This window comes from Musca autumnalis, unplaced genomic scaffold, assembly GCF_047663935.1.
Source record: "Musca autumnalis isolate F117 unplaced genomic scaffold, ASM4766393v1 scaffold_2, whole genome shotgun sequence".
Lineage (NCBI taxonomy): Eukaryota > Metazoa > Arthropoda > Insecta > Diptera > Muscidae > Musca > Musca autumnalis.
This window is the reverse complement of record NW_027411755.1, coordinates 164,302,285-164,323,705: the sequence shown is the minus strand read 5'-3', so window position 1 is coordinate 164,323,705 and position 21,421 is coordinate 164,302,285. Positions and strand designations below refer to the sequence as shown.

The window sequence follows — 21,421 nt, the reverse complement described above, 5'->3', positions numbered from 1 at the left end:
GTATTCTTTCTAAAAATATGCTTAAAGGCTCTAAGTTCACGATGATGTATCTGTATGCCTGCTTTATTTGCCCAATACCCAGGACAAGGAACGAACGTGCCTGCATCCATGGGCCATGTGACCCCAATGCTTCTGGAGTTGGTTGAGATGGTAGGTTTGAATGTGGAAGATATTTCGTACTGTGTCCTTATTTCTTGTCCTATAGTTGAACTAAAACTATTAGCTTTAGTTTCTAAAGTTCTTCTGTTGCCATATGCGGGATGTTATTTAAGTGCGATATATTTTGAAAGTTTTTCATAAATATCTGTCCTAACGCCTGGTCATACCTACCAGATGACCATTAGGGAGACATCCAGGGTAACATTCAAGAGGTTGAGGCTGACGTTAGTTAAAAATATGTATCTTCCCCAGGTAGAAAATTGACTGGACACGGTGTTCTTGAAGCAACTTTAAATGGAAGGTGCTTACAACTGGGAAGTTTTTGCAGATTCTGAAACTACAAAATCAAAAAACCCGAGCGCTTTGTAAATAAATCGCGATTCAAGTTGCCATTTTAGGTTTTCACGATTTTGCTTTGGAAACCGCAAGTCCTATCGGAATGTGACTAAAGGAAATGAATTCTCTACAAGATTGTCCCTTATAATACCTTCCAAGGTTTTACCATTGTTGAGATTTAGAAGTTCAAATTGAGACAATTCACTGACTGTTGTCAACTTTCCAGGCTTCTGTTATAATATCGATGGCTAACGATATATTGAGGATACTTGTCAAATACTCGACTTCGGGTTCATCCAGTTGCTTAAGCATTACCATTAAGATTCCGTATGGGTCCAGATCTTAAGATGATTTCGCGTTTCACATGACTTCTGCAACATTGTGGCGGTACCTCCTCGACTGATATGACTCTTATACAGCGTATCACACTCTTCTTTGCCTTACCACCCTCTATAAATTGGCGGTAAAAATAACACGCACTCCTCTTTGAATCTGTCACCGTTGAAAGTAACAGCTGTTCTGTCATCTTTTTTTCCTAGATTCGAAAGTGATTTAACCATTAACAATTTACCTAATCCCGTGCCAATGATCAATTTGGTGTAGCCTCTTTTTCCGCTTATGTTCGCCTTTTAGCCTGTTGACTTCGAGAGTATGTTCTCTAAATCTTGTATCTTCACAGTTTATACAATGAAGCTCATCAGGCTCAATTGCTAGTCCCGTAGCTTTTGCTGTGAAATCTGTTAGTATTTGATCGGCTGGTATGTAATCAGAAACTGCACCTCTGATGATGTCCCGGAAAATTCTCTCAGCTAACTGAGGATCCGAGGAAATGGGCAGGTCTACTCTGAAAAGTGGTGATTGGTAAATTCTCTGAATCCTCGCCAATCAGATTTTTCATGGTTAAAAAAGTACGGCGGTCAGAAGTTATGAAATCGGGTGGTCTGTTAACGAAAACGATGATAGGAAGAAAGTCTGAGTCTAGGGAAACGATGGGTTGCCAGGACACGTCATTTATAACACCGGGTGACAATGGCGATATCTGGGGAGCTGTGGCAATCTTCTTATATCCTCATAGCAGCGTCTTTGTTCACAGTGCAGAATGTGGAGTTATGACGAGCATTGAAGCCCCAGGCAACAGAGGTTGTTGCCCTTTAAAAGCAAACTTTTAACGGGCATATAACGAGGAGCACAGTTATTCATCCACAGTCCTACACTTTATCGCTACCCACAAACATTCTATGTATGAGTCAACTTCAATCCAGTCTGCTGTATGAGAAAGCCACTTCTTTCTACTCCTCTTCTTGTACGATCCATTTGGAAAAAGTTTTAAGTTATAAGAGTTATAAGCAAGTAGCACCATAACCCGCATCGCAGTGGTCCCTGAGTCGGCTAAGACCAGAACAGCATTGGAAGTGACCCCAATACCTACATCTATTACATCTCACCGATGTTGACGGGGGTAGATCCGGCCCCGGGTCATGGATATGATCCGTTTGCCAGAACCGCATCCACCACATGTCAAGATCGGTGAGATATATTGGATGTAGGGATTGGGTTGCGCTGGTCTTAGCCACCTCCTGAACTAATCTCTATTTCGGCATGGACCAAAATATATCAGAGCAGGCATTTCGGGATGTATTAACGTTTCCATGGTTAAAAAAATACAAACACAAACTCCTAACGGTTGACACCTAACTAGTCGAAGATTCTTCCGAGTCAATCAGGATTTGGTAGCAGTCAGTTGTCAGATTTTTTTATACATGCAATTTGGTCGGGATGGCGCCCAATTAAAAATATTCTTTATAAGGGCATTAACGTCTATTTTTAAAGAATATTTTAAGGGAACAAAAGTCATAAAACGTGGATATTTTAAAGAATATTTTAAGGGACCTCCAGGGGCTTTAAACGTGGATTATTTAAAGAATATTTTTAGGGAACCCTACGGGCGTTAAACATGGATTTTTTAAAGAATCTTTTTAGGGAACTCCGAAGGCATTAAACGTGAATTTTTAAAGATTATATTGGGTTCCAAGGGCGTTAAAGGTGGATTTTTTAAATAATAATTACAGGGAACCCTAAGGGCATTAAATGTGGATTTTTTCAAGAAAATTTTTAGGGAACCCCAAGGGCATTAAACGTGGATTTTTTAAAGAATATTTTTAGGAAACCCCAAGGGCTTTAAACGTGGATTATATAAAGAATATTTTTAGGGAAACCCAATGGCATTAAACGTGGATTTTTTAAAGAATATTTTTAGGGAACCCTAGGGGCGTTAAACCTGGATTTTTTAAAGAATCTTTTTAGGGAACCCCGATGGCATTGAACGTGAATTTGTAAAGAATATTTTGGGTTCCAAGGGCGTTAAAGGTGAATTTTTTAAAGAATATTTTTAGGGAACCCCAAGGGAATTAAACGTGGATTTTTTAAAGAATATTTTTTGGGAGCCCCAAGGGCATTAAGCGTGGATTTTTTAAAGAATATTTTTAGGGTGCCCCAAGGGCATTAAACGTGGACCTTTAAAGAATATTTTTAGGGAGCCCCAAGGGCATTAAACCTGGATTTTTAAAGAATATTTTTAGGGAACCCCAAGGACATTAAACGTGGATTTTTTAAAGAATATTTTTAGGAACCCCAAGGGCATTAAACGTTGATTTTTTAAAGAATATTTTTAGGAACCCCAATAACATTAAGCGTGGATTTTTAATGAATATTTTTAGGCATTAAACGTGGATTTTGAGGCAACATCAGGGCCGTACACGTGGATAGGGCTGGTGGTATACTCTTACGTTTATGACAGACCGACCTATCGTGGTATGGGAGCTCAACATTCTAAGTGTCCGCGAGTCTCGGGTGGTAGTTATTGTTCGGAATTGTTTTGTCGTCGACTTGCACATACAGTGCCATTCTCATATCCCGACATAATATCATGAAAAATGTGGTCGTAGTGGAATAATAGGAGCCGAACCTTTTGTGAATGCCATCAACTATGGGACTCTGAGTCACCTTCCAAACTTCGCCAATGACACGTTGTTAAATTATATAGGGTGGTTGAGTGGTCAGTTCAGTTTCTTCGACTGATGACTGTTGAGACTGTTAAGAATATATTAAGGGACCCCAAGGACATTAAACGTGGATTTTTTAAAGAGTATTTTTAGAGAACCCCTAGGACATTAAATGTGAATTTTTTAAAGAATATTTTAACGGGACTCCCAAAGGCATTAAAAGTGGATTTTTTAAAGAATATTTTTAGAGAACTCCAAGGGAATTAAACGTGGATTTTTTAAGGAATATTTTTAGAGAAGCCCAAGGGCATTAAACGTGGATTTTTTAAAGAATATTTTTAGGGAACCCCAAGGGAATTAAACGGGGATTTTTTAAAGAATACTTTTAGAGAACCCCAAGGGCATTAAACGTGGATTTTTTAAAGAATATTTTTAGGGAACCCCAAGGGAATTAAACGTGGATTTTTTAAAGAATATTTTTAGGGAGCCCCAAGGGCATTAAACGTGGATTTTTGAAGAATATTTTTAGGGAACCCCAAGGGCATTAAACGTTGATTTTTTAAAGAATATTTTTAGGAACCCCAATGACATTAAGCGTGGATTTTTTAATGAATATTTTTAGGCATTAAACGTGGATTTTGAGGCAACATCAGGGCCGTACACGTGGATAGGGTTGGTGGTATACTCTTACGTTTATGACAGACCGACCTACCGTGATATGGGAGCTCAACATTCTAAGTGTCCGCGAGTCTCGGGTGGTAGTTATTGTTCGGAATTGTTTTGTCGTCGACCTGCACATACAGTGACATTCTCATATCCGCACATCATATCATGAAAAATCTGGTCGTAGTGGAAGAATAGGAGCCGAACCTTTTGTGAATGCCATCAACTATGGGACTCTGAGTCACCTTCCAAACTTCGCCAATGACTCGTTGTTAAATTGTATAGGGTGGTTGAGTGGTCAGTTCAGTTTTTTCGACTGATGAGTGTTGAGACTGTGAGAAATAATATTGTTTTACTGAACTGCTTGTAAAATCCATGGTCGGAAACTATATAGATATATTTTATGCTAAGAGGTCATAAGCCTTCAAGCTACTTTGCTACGACTGACAAATGTGAAATCGATTGGTACTATTGCAACCATCTTTGCCTGGCTTCAGTAGTGGAACCACCGTTTCCTTTTTCGGGAAAAAAATTACGATAGCTATTGTAAAGTTGATAACTTTTGTGAAGTACTCGATTCCCGTCTCATTCAGCTGTCTTAGCATTACCGTGGGAGTTATGCTTGGATATAACGCTTGGAATGATTTAACGTTTGGGACGGTATTTGCAGCATATTCTATCATAAACTGCTCGGCTAGAAGAGATATTATGGTACTTAATGATTGAAACTTATATTCTGGTAACTCAGATGCCAGGGTTCCCTAAATGTTTGGGTGTACGGAGTCATTAAAGTTTCCGTTCGAATTTGGAATTGCACTGCAATTGCTTAAACCGATATTATCTTCGGTGTTGTGGGTGAACAGCCTGCGTTCATAACCTATATAGAGTGTTTCAGGAACTTCACTGAAAACTCCTGTAACGACAAGTTTTCTCCGGTAACTCGGAAAGGGTCGCGGGCGAAGGGTTCGTCACAGAAAATTTATATTGAAGTGACTGAGGATGAAAGAAATGGTTTTGGTTACAAAGTCTGAAGTTACATTTTATTGAACAACTCAATGTGTTACCCTATCTTAATCTAGTTGTCCTATTACGCTGGTGCCGTGCCTGAAGGCTAGTTCGTCTTGAACTTGGGCTGTTTCGGTGCTGTGGCAGTGGAGATGGCGTCGGTTGTCCGGTTTACGTTGGTACTGTTGTCAGCTCTTTCGGAACTGATTGGCGTCAAGACTCACGATGGTTGTTAAAAAATATATCGGTCACTTTTGTCTTAGGTTCTGGCACCCTACGGCTCTTGAACGAAATATCGGTCACTTGATTTATGTTCTGACTCCTGTAACAACAAGTTTCCTACGGTGACTGGGATATGCTCGCGGGGGTAAGGTTCATCACAGAAAATTTACATTGCAGTGACTGAGAATAAAAGAAAGGATTTTGGTTACAAAGTCTGAAGTTGCATTATATTCAACAACTCAATGTGTTACTCTATCTTAATCTACTTATCCTATTATGCTGGTGCAGTGCCTGAAGGCTGGTTCGTCTTGAACTTGGCTGGGCTGGTTGGTACTAGTGTCAGCTCTTTCGGAACCGACTGGCGTCGATACTCACGATGGTTCTTAAAAAAATATGTCGGTCACTTTTGTCTTACGTTCTAGCCTCCGACGGCTCTTGAATGGAATATCGACCACTTTGCATTATGTTCTGACCCACGACGGTTCTTGAACAGGATATCGGTCACTATGACCGTTTGTTGACTATCATGACGGCTCTAGAACCAGATATCGCACACTTTTCCTTTTGTTCTGGCCCAAGGCAGTTCTTGAACAGGATACCATGACCGGTTGTTGCGGACGAGGTATCGCGCACTTTTTCTTATGTTCTGGCACACGACAGCTCCTGAACTTCGCAGGAAAATCAGTTTATAAACACTTTGACTGCATGCGATAAAATATGGAACAAGAGAATGCCTGGACTACAATACCAGACCAGTTTTTGTAGCTACTATGAAAAATAATCCTTAATGAAAAATAATCCTTACATGACTTTAATGGTTCCTTTAATATTTTGGTGAAAAAGAATCCCGCGTTTGGCTAGTATGCGTCTTTAAATTATGTATCCACTTTTCTGTCTCTGAACTTTAAATGAATTTCCAAATCGATTAGAAGATTTATATCGGTAGCGTTACCATTAGTCATCTGTGGAACCGTACATTTATTTATGCATTTGGTTGTTTTGTTTTATCTCTTTTTTGTGGTGGTTGTGTGTTCCTCCTTGGTATTGCTAAGTTCATTACTTGAAGTCATTCGCATTGTGGTGGCGACGACCACGACGACGACGATATTCACCAGTTCTGTCTATTGTTGCAGTTTGTTTTTGTGGTGTCTGGTTTTGTTGTTGTTGTCTCACTTTGGGTCTCTGCAAAATCGACTGCATTTGCCAGACAGACAACCACGAGAAAAAAAAACTACCAGTCAGCAGCAGACAGCAAAGTAACAGCTGTTTATATTTCATGCGGTTATTTATTTGTTTGTTGTTTTATATCAATTTTCTTCTTGCAATATCTGTGTTTCGTGTTTCCTTTTTGGTGGCTTCTTGGTATTTCGCGTCTTGCAATTTTTTTGTCGGTTTTATTGGAGCTTTGTTGTTTCAGTTAATTTTTGTGCAACAGACAGTGTAATTTAAGTGAAGCTACAACGGAAGTTTTTTTTCATTGTTTGCCGCTGCCGTTGCTTTCCAACGAAATTGCCCAAATTTGGTAATTTGCAAGAAGAAGATAATAAACGTGGAAAATTTTGAATTGTCTTTGGGAGAAGTTAACGGAATATTTTTGTGATTTCAAGCCAAAGTAATGTCGAATGTTTTGAAATAAATATACGGTAGTGTAGAATACTGTTCTGTTCCAAAACCTGTATAAATCTTTTATTTTTGAAATTTATAACGGGAAAAATGGTACAAATGTCGAAAATAGTTGATTCTTGCCGCTTCTGGAACGGACCAAATATATCCCATATTTAATGGGTTAATAAAAATATATTTCGTTGACTAATTAAAAAAAGTATGCCCATTGAAGATCGTGAGTTCGCATGTGCCGCAAGACACCATGTAATTTTCAAACGGTGGTTGTTTCTGCCTGAGTATTTTTTAGCCATATAGTGTCTCGATAACAAGCAGGACGTCCAATTTTATTAAAAATCGTGTTTGACATTAATTTGGAAATGTTGTGACTTTAAAATAACCCTACAAATGTGCAAATATACTCTCATATTAAATACAAATCAATTTTCCCCATTTAACACCCCAGCAAACCGACATCGTAACGAAATCGAAACAAAATTCGGACGCTACGTCCGATGTGTGATCCGAAATCTTAACGATATCTTAACGAAAGTTGTATAAAGCGGTGGACATAATTTCGGGTCGAAATGTCGGTGAGAAATCAGATTGATTTTGGTCCGATTTCAGAACGAAAACTAAAGGAAATCCTTGCTCCGAAATAGGAACGAAATCGGTATAACATCTAAACTATTTCCCCTCCGAAAATCGTTTAGAAATCGGAATAAAATCTGAACAATTTTGCTTCCGAAATTGTTCAGCCGTGTCAGACATCCGACATTTGGTTTGCTGGGACCCTACAACCAACACACAAAAATTATTACAACAACAACAAAATACTACGAAATGTAAACATTGTTGTTGTCCACAAACAATATTAAAAGCGAATTCATCTATAAAATACTCTGAGTGTTTTAAGCGAATAAGTTTTCTATGTGCAAGAGAAAAAATTAAATACTCACCACAAATGTTGTCAACAACGCTAATAAGAAAAAACGCATAATTCTAAATTGTGAAAATCCAAAAATGCGCTGCAAAGTACTGGAGTTAGGCAATCTCGTTCAATTGTACGATCCGGATCACTGTCCTCGTTCAAAGACGAATGAGTAACATCATAAAAAGCAACGTGTGAAATTAAGTATACGCAGTTTCGTTAAAGAAGAAGAAAGTTTCGACTAATTATACCCTCAGCATTTATGCTAACGAGGGTATATGAAGAAAAGACAAAATTTTTTAGTTTTTCATAAAAAAAAAATTAAAATTTTTTTTTAAGCTACATGAAAGATTTTTGGTACATAGATTGGGAAAAAAATCCCATTCTTAAATCTGTTCGAGATACTAATTTTGGTTGTTGCGCGCAAAAGTTATGGCGGTTTCAATTCTGATAAAAAGAAAAAAATCTTTAAAAGACTCTAATCATTATATTGAGAAACTCTCTTACTTAGGGGCTCCCTACATACTATATGTTTACTGAGGTCCCATAACTTTAGTGAAAAAGTTGTAAATTTTCGCGGAAATTAGGAAAGCATTCAAAACAATTGGTAGTTTACAACTTGTTCTAATAAAATTCAAACTGTTTATGCATTTGAAAAATATATAAAAAATATGTACGTAATCTAAACATCGCGAAGATTCAAATGAAACCAAAACTATACAAATCCGTTTAGCGGCTTGCATATTATAGCAAAAAACAAAAAATATATTGAGGAAATTTATAAAATTTTTGTAAGAGAAAATATTTATTAAAATTTATTTTGTGAGTTAGTTGAACAAAATGTAAGAAAAATAGGTCGGAGTTTTTCTTCTATTTTAGTTAAATTTCGCGCAATAAATGACATTTTTTATTCTAATCACTTCTCGAAAACACGCTAACATCTAGCAGAAGATATGGATATCTTTCAAATAAATGTTGGGTTCTTTTAAATGGGGTATAATCTTGAAATAAAATTGTATCGGGTAATGTTCATTTTGAAATGCGTGTAAATCGCGAAATCCTCAAAATCACTTGATGCGCATGCCGTTTACCAATACAGCGAATTCTTCTCTTTTAATTTGTACACATTTGCCAGGATTTACTTTGGCCGCTAAGATGTAGCATCGTCTGCAGTTTAGTGTGCAACAAACTGTATAACGCTTATATTTTGCACAAAGTGCATACACTTTTTATGCGCATCCGATTTCACTATCAACCGAGAAAAAATACATCGATCTAAACATATTTCAATAAAATCCATCAAGAACCGTGTATGTAGCATCACACAGTATTTTTTGGATAAATCGGATACAGCTCCCACGCCACTAAATTTTTCAAACCGCTGTTTTCGCACAAACGCGAGTGATGATTCACTTTCTTCATTGAAATGGAAACGATCCACATAAAACGCGAATTAGTCAGCGATATTTTGAAAAACATTTTTCGCAAATTTTTCAATTTTTGCAGTAGCCATTTCCGCCGTTCTAGTAGATGTATTTTTATGATCTGTGATTCATATGATCCGGATCGTCGAAAAACTAAAATATCGCGGGGTACCAGCACACTCAAAACGATATTGTAAATACTGTACCCAAAAAATAGGTTTTTTAGAAAAAATATCACACTAAATTTTGGCCTTTGGTAGTAGATTACTCTGCTGCTGTGTGGGCTACATACTCAATATACATATCAGATTATGCGAAATCGCGAGTTCTTTAATCCTATAATTGGTTTTTCGAAATATCTGAATGCGCGTCCCAGTTACATAAAAAATACAAAAAACACCTGAAATCCGGCTTCAAAATGTCAGCATCCTTAAAAGGTGGATGCAGTGGAAATTTTGGAAAGTGATACATTAGAAGTGTAATCTTCATTTTGTATTCTCCTACTTTTACTTTGGACAGATGTCCGTCATTTGAATGGTTTTATCAGAAATCGAATAGCAATGTAAAAAACCTGTTTAGCTTCAACGTGTTTTTACCTATGTTTTTTCCTTTACGCGGTCGTAACTACCACGTAAATTAATTTTTTTGCTAATTTTTTGAGCTTTGTACAAAAACATCTAAATTAATCCAGCAATAGTCATAGTTACTAGTAAACTACAATAGTTCGCGTATTATAATAGTGCAAACCTTGGCTTCATGGAAACTAAAAAATTTTGACTTTTCCTCATATACATTTTCATACGGACAAAATGTGCCTCATCGAAATAACGGATTTCGTCAAAACATACTTGGGGTCTAACCCAGTATGTTTGAAAGGAATCCGTTTCAGACAATTTGAAGTTGATTTAGCTATGTCTGTCTTTCTGGCTGGAGCGCTAGATAACTCTCGAACGGATAAACTGATTCGATCCAAAATTTGGCTTTTGTAATATTTTGTCTAAACTTAGTTGAAGTTCGAAGATGGGTTATATTGGTCCACTCCTTTCGGTACCTCCCCCACAAAAGTTCCAAAGTGTTTGGAAAATTTGTGCGCAAAATAACTCTTGAAGGGAGTAGATTTGGTCCATACTTTGCAAATCGTGAAACTTCTACCAGACTTAGATGAGGTTCCAGTATGGACTCAATCGGTCCACTCCTTCGGGTACCTCCCCCATGAAATTTCGAAAGTGTTCAGCTTAGGACCTGCTCTTAAATCGCTTTGATTTTTGTTGTAAAAACTTATATTCACTGCCCCAAAGACGGCGTTACAAGTTTCATCAGGGGCAAGTCCATACTTTTTGAGAAAAAAAACTTGAAAGGTGCAAAAAACCCCTATGACACCGTGTTGTGGTTGGAGCGCAAGATAACTCTCGAACGGATCTGCCGATTCGGTCCAAAATTTGACCTTCGTAATATTTTACCAAAACTTAATTAAGCTCAAACATAAGCCATATCGGTCCACGATAACTCTTGAAGGATGTGACTGATTTGGTCCATACTTTAAACAGCCTAACATAGATCAGGTTCGAATACGGACTACATTTGTCTACTCCTTCCTTCCTTCCACACAAAATTTCGGATAAGTTCACTTTAAGACCTGCTCTCGAATGACTTTGATTTTTGTTGCAGCAATTTGGAATCGCTGCATCAATTACTGCGGTACACGTTTTTAGGGGTAAGTTCATACTTCTTGAGAAAACAGCCTGAAAGGTGTAAAAAAACCTATGGGACCATTTGTGGTGGATGGCACGATAACTCTCGAACTTATCAACCGATTTGGTCCAAAATTTGGCTTTCGTCATATTTTATCCAAACATAGTTTGGTACTTCCCCCCAATAATTACAAAAAATGTCACTAAAATGTTATGCACGATATCTCTTGAACGGGACAACCAATTTGGTCCAAACTTTGAATCTCTTAATATTTTGTCCAAATTTAGTTTAACTTTTAAAATGGTTCATATCGGTCCCATCCTTATGCTACCTCTCCCGCAAAAGTTCAACATTTGTGTCTAAGTGCAGTTTTGGGTCTGTTCGAAGATCCTTTGGAAATGTATACCGATGCTGTTCGTTGTGGTCCTGTTTATAGCGATATTATGTTTTCCTTGGATAAGTCCATGCTTACTGGCATACTGGTCAAAAGTTATACAATTCCTTTAATTGCCTCCTCCGCAACACTTTTGAACTTTAATCCTAATCCACATTTTTGTTGGCCACAAATTTCTGAAAAGACCCTAAATACATCCCTTCCACCTCGAAATATTCATCCGAGACCCTATAAAGTATATATATTCTTGATCAGGGTAAAATTCTAAGTCGGTATAGCCATGTCCGTCTGTCCGTCCCGTCTGTTGAAATCAAGATACAGCTCGCAATTTTGAAGATAGAGCTTTGTAATTTGGTACAGAAGTTTGGGCTATATCGGTCCACGTTTTGATATAGCCCCCATAGAATGGTACCACCCGATTTTCAGCAGTTTGAAGGTTTTAGCTTCATAATCACACAGAAACGGCTGAAAATTGGTACTTAGTCTTCGATGGGGATATAAAACATTTCCCCACAATTTTGTGGGTATAGGTTTACGCCTTAATATAGCACCCCATAGAACGGAACTCCCCGATTTTCGGTATTTTGAAGGTTGTGGCTTCAATATTCCACCGAAATGGCTGAAATTTGGTATTTAATCTTCGATTGGGGTACTAAACTTCCCATATGAAATTTGTCGCTAAAGGTCCACGCTTTAATATAGCCCCCATAGAATGGTACCTCCTGATTTTCAGTATTTTAAAAAATGTGGGGTCAATATTCTACCAAAATGGCTGAGTCTTCATTTGGGGTATAAAACTTTCCATATGAAATTTGTCGGTACAGGTCCACGCCTTAATATAGCCCACCGTAGGATGGTACCTACCGATTTTCGGTATTTTGAAGTTGGTGGCCTCAATATTTCACCGAAATGGCTGAAATTTGGTATTTAGCCTTCGTTTGGGGTACAAAACTTTCCACCAGAATTTTGTGCGTATAGGTCCGCGACTTCATATTGCCGCTCCCGATTTTCGGTATTTTGAAGGTTGTGGCCTCAGTATGAAATTCGTCGGTATAAATCCATGTTTCGATTTTCGTCATTCTGAAGGTTGTGATGTCAATAACCCACAGAAATGACTGAAATTTGTTATTTAGTCCTCCATGGGGTTAAAATATTATCCAGAAAAGAATTATCAGTATAGGCCCATGTCTTCTTATATCCCCCATAGAAGTGAACCTCATTATTTTCGGTTTTTTTAGGTTTTAGCTACATTATCTTACCGAAATATCGGAAATTTGGCATTTAGTCTTCTTTGAGTCTAAAACCTTTCCGCCAGAAATTTGTCGGTATAGATCGACGTTTTGATTTAGCCCCATAGAACGGTAACTTCCGAATTCCGGTATTTTGAAGGTTAGGTACTGTGTTTTACCGAAATTGCTGAAATTTGGTATTTATTCATCTTCATAAACGAAAGGAAATTAAATGCTCCCTTTTACTTCAATACAACTCGTGGTGGAAGGTATAACAAGTTCTTCCCGGCCGAACTTATCGTCGTTCTTACTTGTTACTTGTTTTAATTGTCCATACCTTTAATAATTGATGAATGCTTTAGATATGTAGCTATACTTTTGATTCAAAATTTCCCCTACCAATAAAAAGGAGCGTTACAAATCGACCTTCTATTTCCTGTCGTTAGTCCATATTTACATTAGGCAATTTTCCTTCCTGCATTTATCAGTTTGCTGGAGAGAGAGGTAAGGTATATGGTAACCCTTTGCCTCTCAACACCCTCTCTCACCGAAAAACTGACAAGGAAAATTTCCGAAAGCAAATATGGACTTAACTAAAAAACAATTCCATTGGTAGTCTTTGTACCCCAGAGTTTTTTAAGACTGTTTTGTGAAGTTACAACTTCCATCCCTGGCTATCTATTAACATTGCTCTCTCTTTGTGGTTTCACTTGTTGTTGTGGTGGGGATTGGGGGTCAGCGTTGTCAGTATTGGGGATTTTTCCCCAAATTGGGGAATTTTTATTTGAAATGGGGAAAAAATTTTCGACTTGGGGAATGGGGAAAATTTTGAGGAAATCTGAAAAATATTTGGGGATTTTTGGGGAATTTCTTTTTTGACTAATTACTTCAGATTATCTGTTATGGAATTCTGTAACTCATATTTTGAGTTACCGACAAAAATTAATAAAATTAACAATAACACCCTTGCTATCGGTAGAATTCTACGACTACTATTTATGGGTCGTTAACTTACGACAAATATCGTTAATTGCCGAAGTTATAAGCATTTTAAAGTTACCGATTTTTGTCGGTAACCCGAAAAATATGCTACAGAATTCCACTACTGGGACTCAATTCTTGTTCTATGAAAATTTGAAATGAAAACTTTTATAAAGGAAATAAATGCCAAATGAAAAATTGTATAAAGGAAATATTTTTCATTTCAAATTTTCATAGAACAAGAATCCAGCCCCTGAACTTTTTTAATTTCGGTAAGTGAATAGTAGTAGCCCACGCGTGGCGCACAAATAACAGGCGTCATATACTAACTGGTCACAGTTGTAATACCCAGCAAAAGTTTGCATTCGCGGATACAGTTGAATCACTACAAGTGTACAGTATAAGTGCCGTTGGAGTACATCTTTTTCTATGAATTCACTTATGAATTTTACAAGGGAGCGCGCAGCTAGGATGCACTCCATTTTCGATCCAAATCACAGCTTTTAATGTAGTGTTTTGGATTGAATTTAAAGGCACTCTACGGATAGCATTTTTAGTCAGTCTAAATATGCAATAAAAATGCAAGTCATTGCGAAATATCCCAGAATAAATAAAATGCATTTATTATTGCTGCATAAAACAATAATACAAAGAACTTTATTATATAAACACAATCAATTACATTTGAGTTTACTTTCTCCGTTCTCCAAATAACCCAAGCGCATCTAATTTTCCTTCATCATCCTAAAGGTTTTTTATGTTGCCTTCCCATCACTAGTTCAGATTTCGACATGGACTCCAACGGCACTCCACTCCATTAAAAATGTCCGTCTCGTGAATTACCGCAAAATTTGTTCGCAACTTAAGTTTTTATTTCTTTATTTTATAACAAGTTCTTAGAAATGTATACACTCTCTCTCATTTTTAGAATAAATGTAGGGATCTCTAAAGCAACTGCTTATAAATTGTATCCAACGGAGTGCATTTTTCATAACTCCGTGTGGACTGCATCGAAGGATGTTGTGAAATCATAACTCCACATGCACAACTTCTAAAATTTTTTGCTGCGTACAAATATGCATTTTTGTAAAACTTACAAGCAATTTTACGCTGATATTTGCAGCAATTTTGAACCATATTTAATGATATGAATTTCAATAGCAGTTATTTGTTGAAAAATGTTTGGGGATTTTTTTGAGGAAATTCAATAAAATCTGGGGAATTTTGGGGAAAAGTTTTGGACAAGTTGGGGAAAAGAGGTCAAAAAATACTGGCAACGCTGCTCTCTTGTGCTCTCAATGAGCGTAAATTTGTTGTTGTTCACAACGTGTTAGCATCTACACAGGCTGTGAGCGATAACAAATTTACGCTCACTTAGAGCACATTGGCTCTCTTGTGAGTCACAATGCCTCCTCCTGCCATAAGCAACAGCAGCAGAAAATGGAGAGCGGCGAAATATGCTACCCCCAACAGCGTTGCCAGTATTTTTTGACCTCTTTTCCCCAACTTGTCCAAAACTTTTCCCCAAAATTCCCCAGATTTTATTGAATTTCCTCAAAAAAATCCCCAAACATTTTTCAACAAATAACTGCTATTGAAATTCATATCATTAAATATGGTTCAAAATTGCTGCAAATATCAGCGTAAAATTGCTTGTAAGTTTTACAAAAATGCATATTTGTACGCAGCAAAAAATTTTAGAAGTTGTGCATGTGGAGTTATGATTTCACAACATCCTTCGATGCAGTCCACACGGAGTTATGAAAAATGCACTCCGTTGGATACAATTTATAAGCAGTTGCTTTAGAGATCCCTACATTTATTCTAAAAATGAGAGAGAGTGTATACATTTCTAAGAACTTGTTATAAAATAAAGAAATAAAAACTTAAGTTGCGAACAAATTTTGCGGTAATTCACGAGACGGACATTTTTAATGGAGTGGAGTGCCGTTGGAGTCCATGTCGAAATCTGAACTAGTGATGGGAAGGCAACATAAAAAACCTTTAGGATGATGAAGGAAAATTAGATGCGCTTGGGTTATTTGGAGAACGGAGAAAGTAAACTCAAATGTAATTGATTGTGTTTATATAATAAAGTTCTTTGTATTATTGTTTTATGCAGCAATAATAAATGCATTTTATTTATTCTGGGATATTTCGCAATGACTTGCATTTTTATTGCATATTTAGACTGACTAAAAATGCTATCCGTAGAGTGCCTTTAAATTCAATCCAAAACACTACATTAAAAGCTGTGATTTGGATCGAAAATGGAGTGCATCCTAGCTGCGCGCTCCCTTGTAAAATTCATAAGTGAATTCATAGAAAAAGATGTACTCCAACGGCACTTATACTGTACACTTGTAGTGATTCAACTGTATCCGCGAATGCAAACTTTTGCTGGGTATTACAACTGTGACCAGTTAGTATATGACGCCTGTTATTTGTGCGCCACGCGTGGGCTACTACTATTCACTTACCGAAATTAAAAAAGTTCAGGGGCTGGATTCTTGTTCTATGAAAATTTGAAATGAAAAATATTTCCTTTATACAATTTTTCATTTGGCATTTATTTCCTTTATAAAAGTTTTCATTTCAAATTTTCATAGAACAAGAATTGAGTCCCAGTAGTGGAATTCTGTAGCATATTTTTCGGGTTACCGACAAAAATCGGTAACTTTAAAATGCTTATAACTTCGGCAATTAACGATATTTGTCGTAAGTTAACGACCCATAAATAGTAGTCGTAGAATTCTACCGATAGCAAGGGTGTTATTGTTAATTTTATTAATTTTTGTCGGTAACTCAAAATATGAGTTACAGAATTCCATAACAGATAATCTGAAGTAATTAGTCAAAAAAGAAATTCCCCAAAAATCCCCAAATATTTTTCAGATTTCCTCAAAATTTTCCCCATTCCCCAAGTCGAAAATTTTTTCCCCATTTCAAATAAAAATTCCCCAATTTGGGGAAAAATCCCCAATACTGACAACGCTGCAAGAGAGACCCAAAAATGTTCTCTGCCTCACTTTGGCTTATGGTATCTTTTCATTTAGAACTGAAAACAAATACCACAGATAGATAATTTCGCCGTAGAATTAAAACATAAACACAGAACGAAACGTCAAAACGAGAGAAGAATAAAATAGATGAGAAAGTAAGGCAAATGAAATACGATGATGACAATGAAGAAAATGAAGAAAAAACAAACAATCAAAAAATAAAACGAAAACAGAAACTTTTGCAAATGCACTATTATCCGCATTTGTGTGTTTTGGGTGCCCGTCGTGCTCATATTTTCAGTATCGCTGAGATCTTCGTAGAGTACGGTCGTGCTGACTTGAAAAATCTAAAGTGAAACGTCGCGACGAGAATTTAAAAAAATTATTAAAGAATAAATAAAAACGAGAAATTCCCCAAAAAAATCCAACAACAAGAGAAAGATAGAAGAAATTAACCAAAAAATAACCTATCATCAAATTGAATCACAAGCGAATAAAAAATAAATGTAAAAAAACGAAACGAAAAATTCTTTCAATTTTGAAATCAGAAAATAATAAAAAAAAGCAAATAAAAAAAAAAAAAATATTCTTATCAAGTGTGAAATAAAACCATGTAAATACAATTTGCGCGTGTGATTTAAATTGTGTGTGTTCGTTCGCTACGGTTCTGTTTTTTGTTTCGAAAATTTCTTGATATGCAGCCGCCGAACAGCAGTTGGTTGGTTGTTGGTGTAAAAGCAAATGTGTAATAAAACAAAACAAATGCAAATAAAATAAATTTTCCTTAAAAAAAATTTAATATAACAAAAATGTAAATAAAAATATGTGCATCTAAATGTAAATTATAATATGGAGATAAGATAAATTATGAGAAAATTATTTAATATAATAACCTTTAAAAAACCAAGTTAAAAAATAATTATTTAATATCTTACAAAATATTAGTGATATATTTCTTATGCAGAAATTAAAATATATGATATCAATTAAAGGTATTTTAAAACATGTGTTTCAAAGTGAGCAATAAAAATTTAATAATATATTTATAAACAAATGTGCACTAAGCATTTCAATACTAGTTCTGACTACTTTATATCCTACACCAATATTTATGTTTTCCATTAAATGGACAAACACATAATCACAACTGTTTTAAGTTTCCGAAACTTATGAGAAGTCGTCGGATTATGTGTTGCCCTAATATAGTACATTTGATCAATTTAATTAATCGAAATTATATTAATTAAGTTGACTAAATTCGCAGAAAAACATGTTGTCAATTTGAGTATAATTTCGGATGAATTTAAAAGAAATTATTTTAAAGTGGAAAAAGATTCTAAGATTTGTATTTTATATTGCTAAATTCTATAAATTGCTTAATTTTAGCCGACACTCTATTTTTTAAAGATTAAAATGAAATCTGAAATCTGGTCGTATCGTTATATAAATGTTATACACAAATCTACTCTCATATCGAAATTTTTGTAGAAATGTTTTTAGCCCTGAGGGATTTTTTGCACGGGATTCCAAGTGTAAAACGGGAATGCTAATCATTGCAACACCGTGACAGGTTCAACAAAGGCAACTCTAGTAAAATCCTATATCCATGTATATTTTTGTGACAAAAAAATGTATTTTTATCGGTTGTTGTGCTCTTGGACCAACTTTAAATGAAAGGAGCTTACACCTGGAAAGTTTTTGCGGATTCTGAGACTACAGTGTTCATAGATTAGAATAATCAAAAAACAAAAAAATCGCCGGAGCGCTTTTTAAATGAACCACAATCAAAGTTCACATTTTTACAGTTTTTTAAATTTTTCACGATTTTACTTGGAATCCGCAAGTCCTATCGAAATGGGATTAGAGAAAATATTGTAGCTGTGAAATTCTCTACCAGATTGACTTTTTGATATTTTTGTAGGTTTTATCATTTTAGAGATATAGAAGTTCAAATTGGGACAATGCACTTACTGCACCGCCTCCTTATAAAAAATGTTTTTAGCTAAATTTAGTCTCCATTGGTTGAATGGAACATTCCTGCTGAACAATTGTCGGTATAGGTCTACTTTTTGTTATATCCCCTATAGAACTGTATTGCCTGATTTTCGGTATTTTGGGGGATTTTAGCTTATACCCTCAGCCTTTACGTTCAAGAAGGTATGTATACTTTAATACGAACTAAAATGTGCCTCATCGAAATAGTAGTTTTAGATCCCAAGTATGTTTTGACGAAATGCGTTTCAGACAATTTGGAGCCGATTTAGCTATGTCCGTCCGTTTGTCTGGCTGGCTGGTGCGCACCATAACTCTAAAATGGATCAACCGATTCGGTTCAAAATTTACTCTTCCTAATACTTTGCCCAAACTTAGTTTATCGGCGTATCATCCCCACAAACGTTAAAAAATTTTCTGTGAAATGTTGTGAACGATAACTCTCGAAGAGAGCAATTGTATTATACCTTCTAGATATAGGTAGATCGGATTCAAATATGAACTATATCGTTTCACTCTTTCGGGTACCTTCAACATACAATTTTGGAAAACTGCAGTTTAAGACAACCTCTCGGATCGTTTTGATTTTTTTTCAGCAGGTTCTTCTTGCGGTGGCATGTCCATACTTCCTGAGATAATGACCAAAAAGCTCCAAGAAACACTGACGGCCCCGACTAAAATGGCAAATTCGCAAGATAACTAACAGGATACAGAATTTGGGATAAGTGCAGTTTGAAGACTCGTCTCGAATCTGTTTGAAGTTTTGTTGTTTGTTCTCACGGTCCCTATTACAACGGTTCAATTTTCTTCCAGAGTAAACCCTTCAGAATGAAAGGGTGCTAAAAGAAAGGGCGCTTCCATAGACCCTTTTTATACCCTCCACCATTATATGGAGGGTATAATTAATTTATTCATTCTGTTTGTAAAACATCGAAATATTCATCGGAGACCCTATAAAGTATATATATTCTTGGTCAGGGTAAAATTCCAAGTCGTTATAACCATGTCCGTCTGTCCGTCCGTCTGTTGAAATCAAGATACAGCTCGCAATTTTTAAGATAGAGCTTTGTAATTTGGTATAGAAGTTTATATTACTCCTAGGATGATTGGTATTGCAAATGGGCTATATCGGTCCACGTTTTGATATAGTACCCATATAACGGCATCACCCAATTTTCGGTATTTTTAGGTTGTGGCCTCAATATAGCCCCCATAGAACGGTACCTCCCGATTTTCGGTATTTATTTATTATAGTCAATGGAAAATTCAATTCCTTACAGACTAAGATTACAATATTATTGTTGAAAAGCAAAATAAATTGTTGATTTAAATACCTGTTTTGAAGTGCTAAATTCAATGCTGGGCTTCATTTCTTTTTGAAACTTAATATTTACATAGTTTAAGCTTGACAAGGTACGCGTTAATGGACCATTTTGAGCATAATTGGTACGATGCAACGAAATGTTGAACAAATCGGTATATCTTAAACTTCTTGGCGGCACAGAAAATGGAATTAAGGCCAACAGTTCTGGCGAATCAACATGATTATTAATTAAATCATAAATAAATGTGGCAGATTGACATTTTCTTCGACAATCTAGGCTCTGTAAACCCAATACCAAACATCTGGTTCGATATGTTGGGAGGTTTAGGGGGAAGAGTGATTTAAGAGCAAACTTAGTAAAAAGCTTTTGAATGCGCTCAATACGTGATACATGCGAAATATGACAAGGATCCCAGACAATGGAAGCATATTCTAACTTTGATCTAACAAAACTTGTATACAACAACTTAATAGTGCAGGGATCAGAAAATTCATGGCAATTTCTTTTTATGAATGCAAGGGCTTTGTATGCTTCAGAAACTATGTGCTCAATATGTGGAACAAAAGATAACGAGCAGTCAAAAACTACTCCAAGGTCACGAGTTGATGTCAATTTGTTCAGGGCACAGCTTCCAATTTTAAATGAAGATTGGATGGGATTTATTAATCTATAAAACGATAAGTGAAAGCATTTCGATAGATTTAAAGTTAGCTTATTTTCCAAACACCAATTTAGAACATTGTCTAGGTCATTCTGCAAATCTAAGATGTCAGCAAAAGACTCCACTTTATGAAATATTTTTAGGTCATCGGCGTAAAGAAGAAAATTAGATTTTTTAAAGCAGGACGAAATGTCATTAATAAATAAGTTAAAGAGTAACGGGCCTAACACGCTACCCTGAGGCACCCCCGATGTTTGAATGTAAGGAGTAGAAACGAAATTCTCAACCTTAACTGAACACCATCTATTGAGGTTGTGGCCTCAATATTCCTCCGAAATGGCTAAAGTTTGGTACTTAGTTTTCGCTGAGGGTATACAACATTCCCCCCGGAATTTTTTTGGTGTTGGTCCACGCCTACATATAGCCCCCATAGAACGGTACCTCCCGATTTTCGGTATTTTGAAGGTTGTGGCCTCAATATTACGCCGAAATGGCTGTAATTTGGTGTTTAGTCATCATTTGGGGTATAAACCTTCCCATATGAAATTTGTGGGTATTGGTAGGTCCACGCCTTTATATAGCCCCCATAGAACGGTACCTCCCGAATTTCGGTGTTTTGAATGTTATGGCCACAATAATCCATCAAAGTGGCTGAAATTTGGTATTTGGTGTTCGTTGGGCGTTTTCCCCTCTAATTTTGTCGGTAATGGTCCACGCCTTCATATAGCCTCCATTGAACGGTACCTCCCGATTTTCAGTATTTTGAAAGTTGTTGCCATAATATTCCATCAAATTGGCTGA

The 21,421-nt window shown here is 36.3% G+C and overlaps 1 protein-coding gene across 21 annotated transcripts in view; it reads left to right on the top strand.

The window, feature by feature from the left end:
- Pde11 (Phosphodiesterase 11) overlaps positions 1–21,421 on the top strand; it is a 346,062-nt gene that overhangs the window by 84,378 nt on the left and 240,263 nt on the right. For 5 of the 21 annotated variants that reach the window (XM_073969726.1, XM_073969736.1, XM_073969725.1 and 2 more), the window contains exon 1: positions 16,942–17,453. The exons of 2 other annotated variants lie outside the window; for them this stretch is intronic. Coding sequence is in view for 2 of the 19 variants with exons in the window: in XM_073969739.1 (XP_073825840.1) it covers positions 17,601–17,634 (34 nt within the window). In the remaining 17 variants the exon portion in view is untranslated. Of the gene's footprint in view, positions 1–6,620; positions 6,680–16,734; positions 17,659–21,421 lie in introns of those variants that run through there. 14 more of the 21 variants (XM_073969740.1, XM_073969733.1, XM_073969723.1 and 11 more) reach the window with 7 other exon arrangements.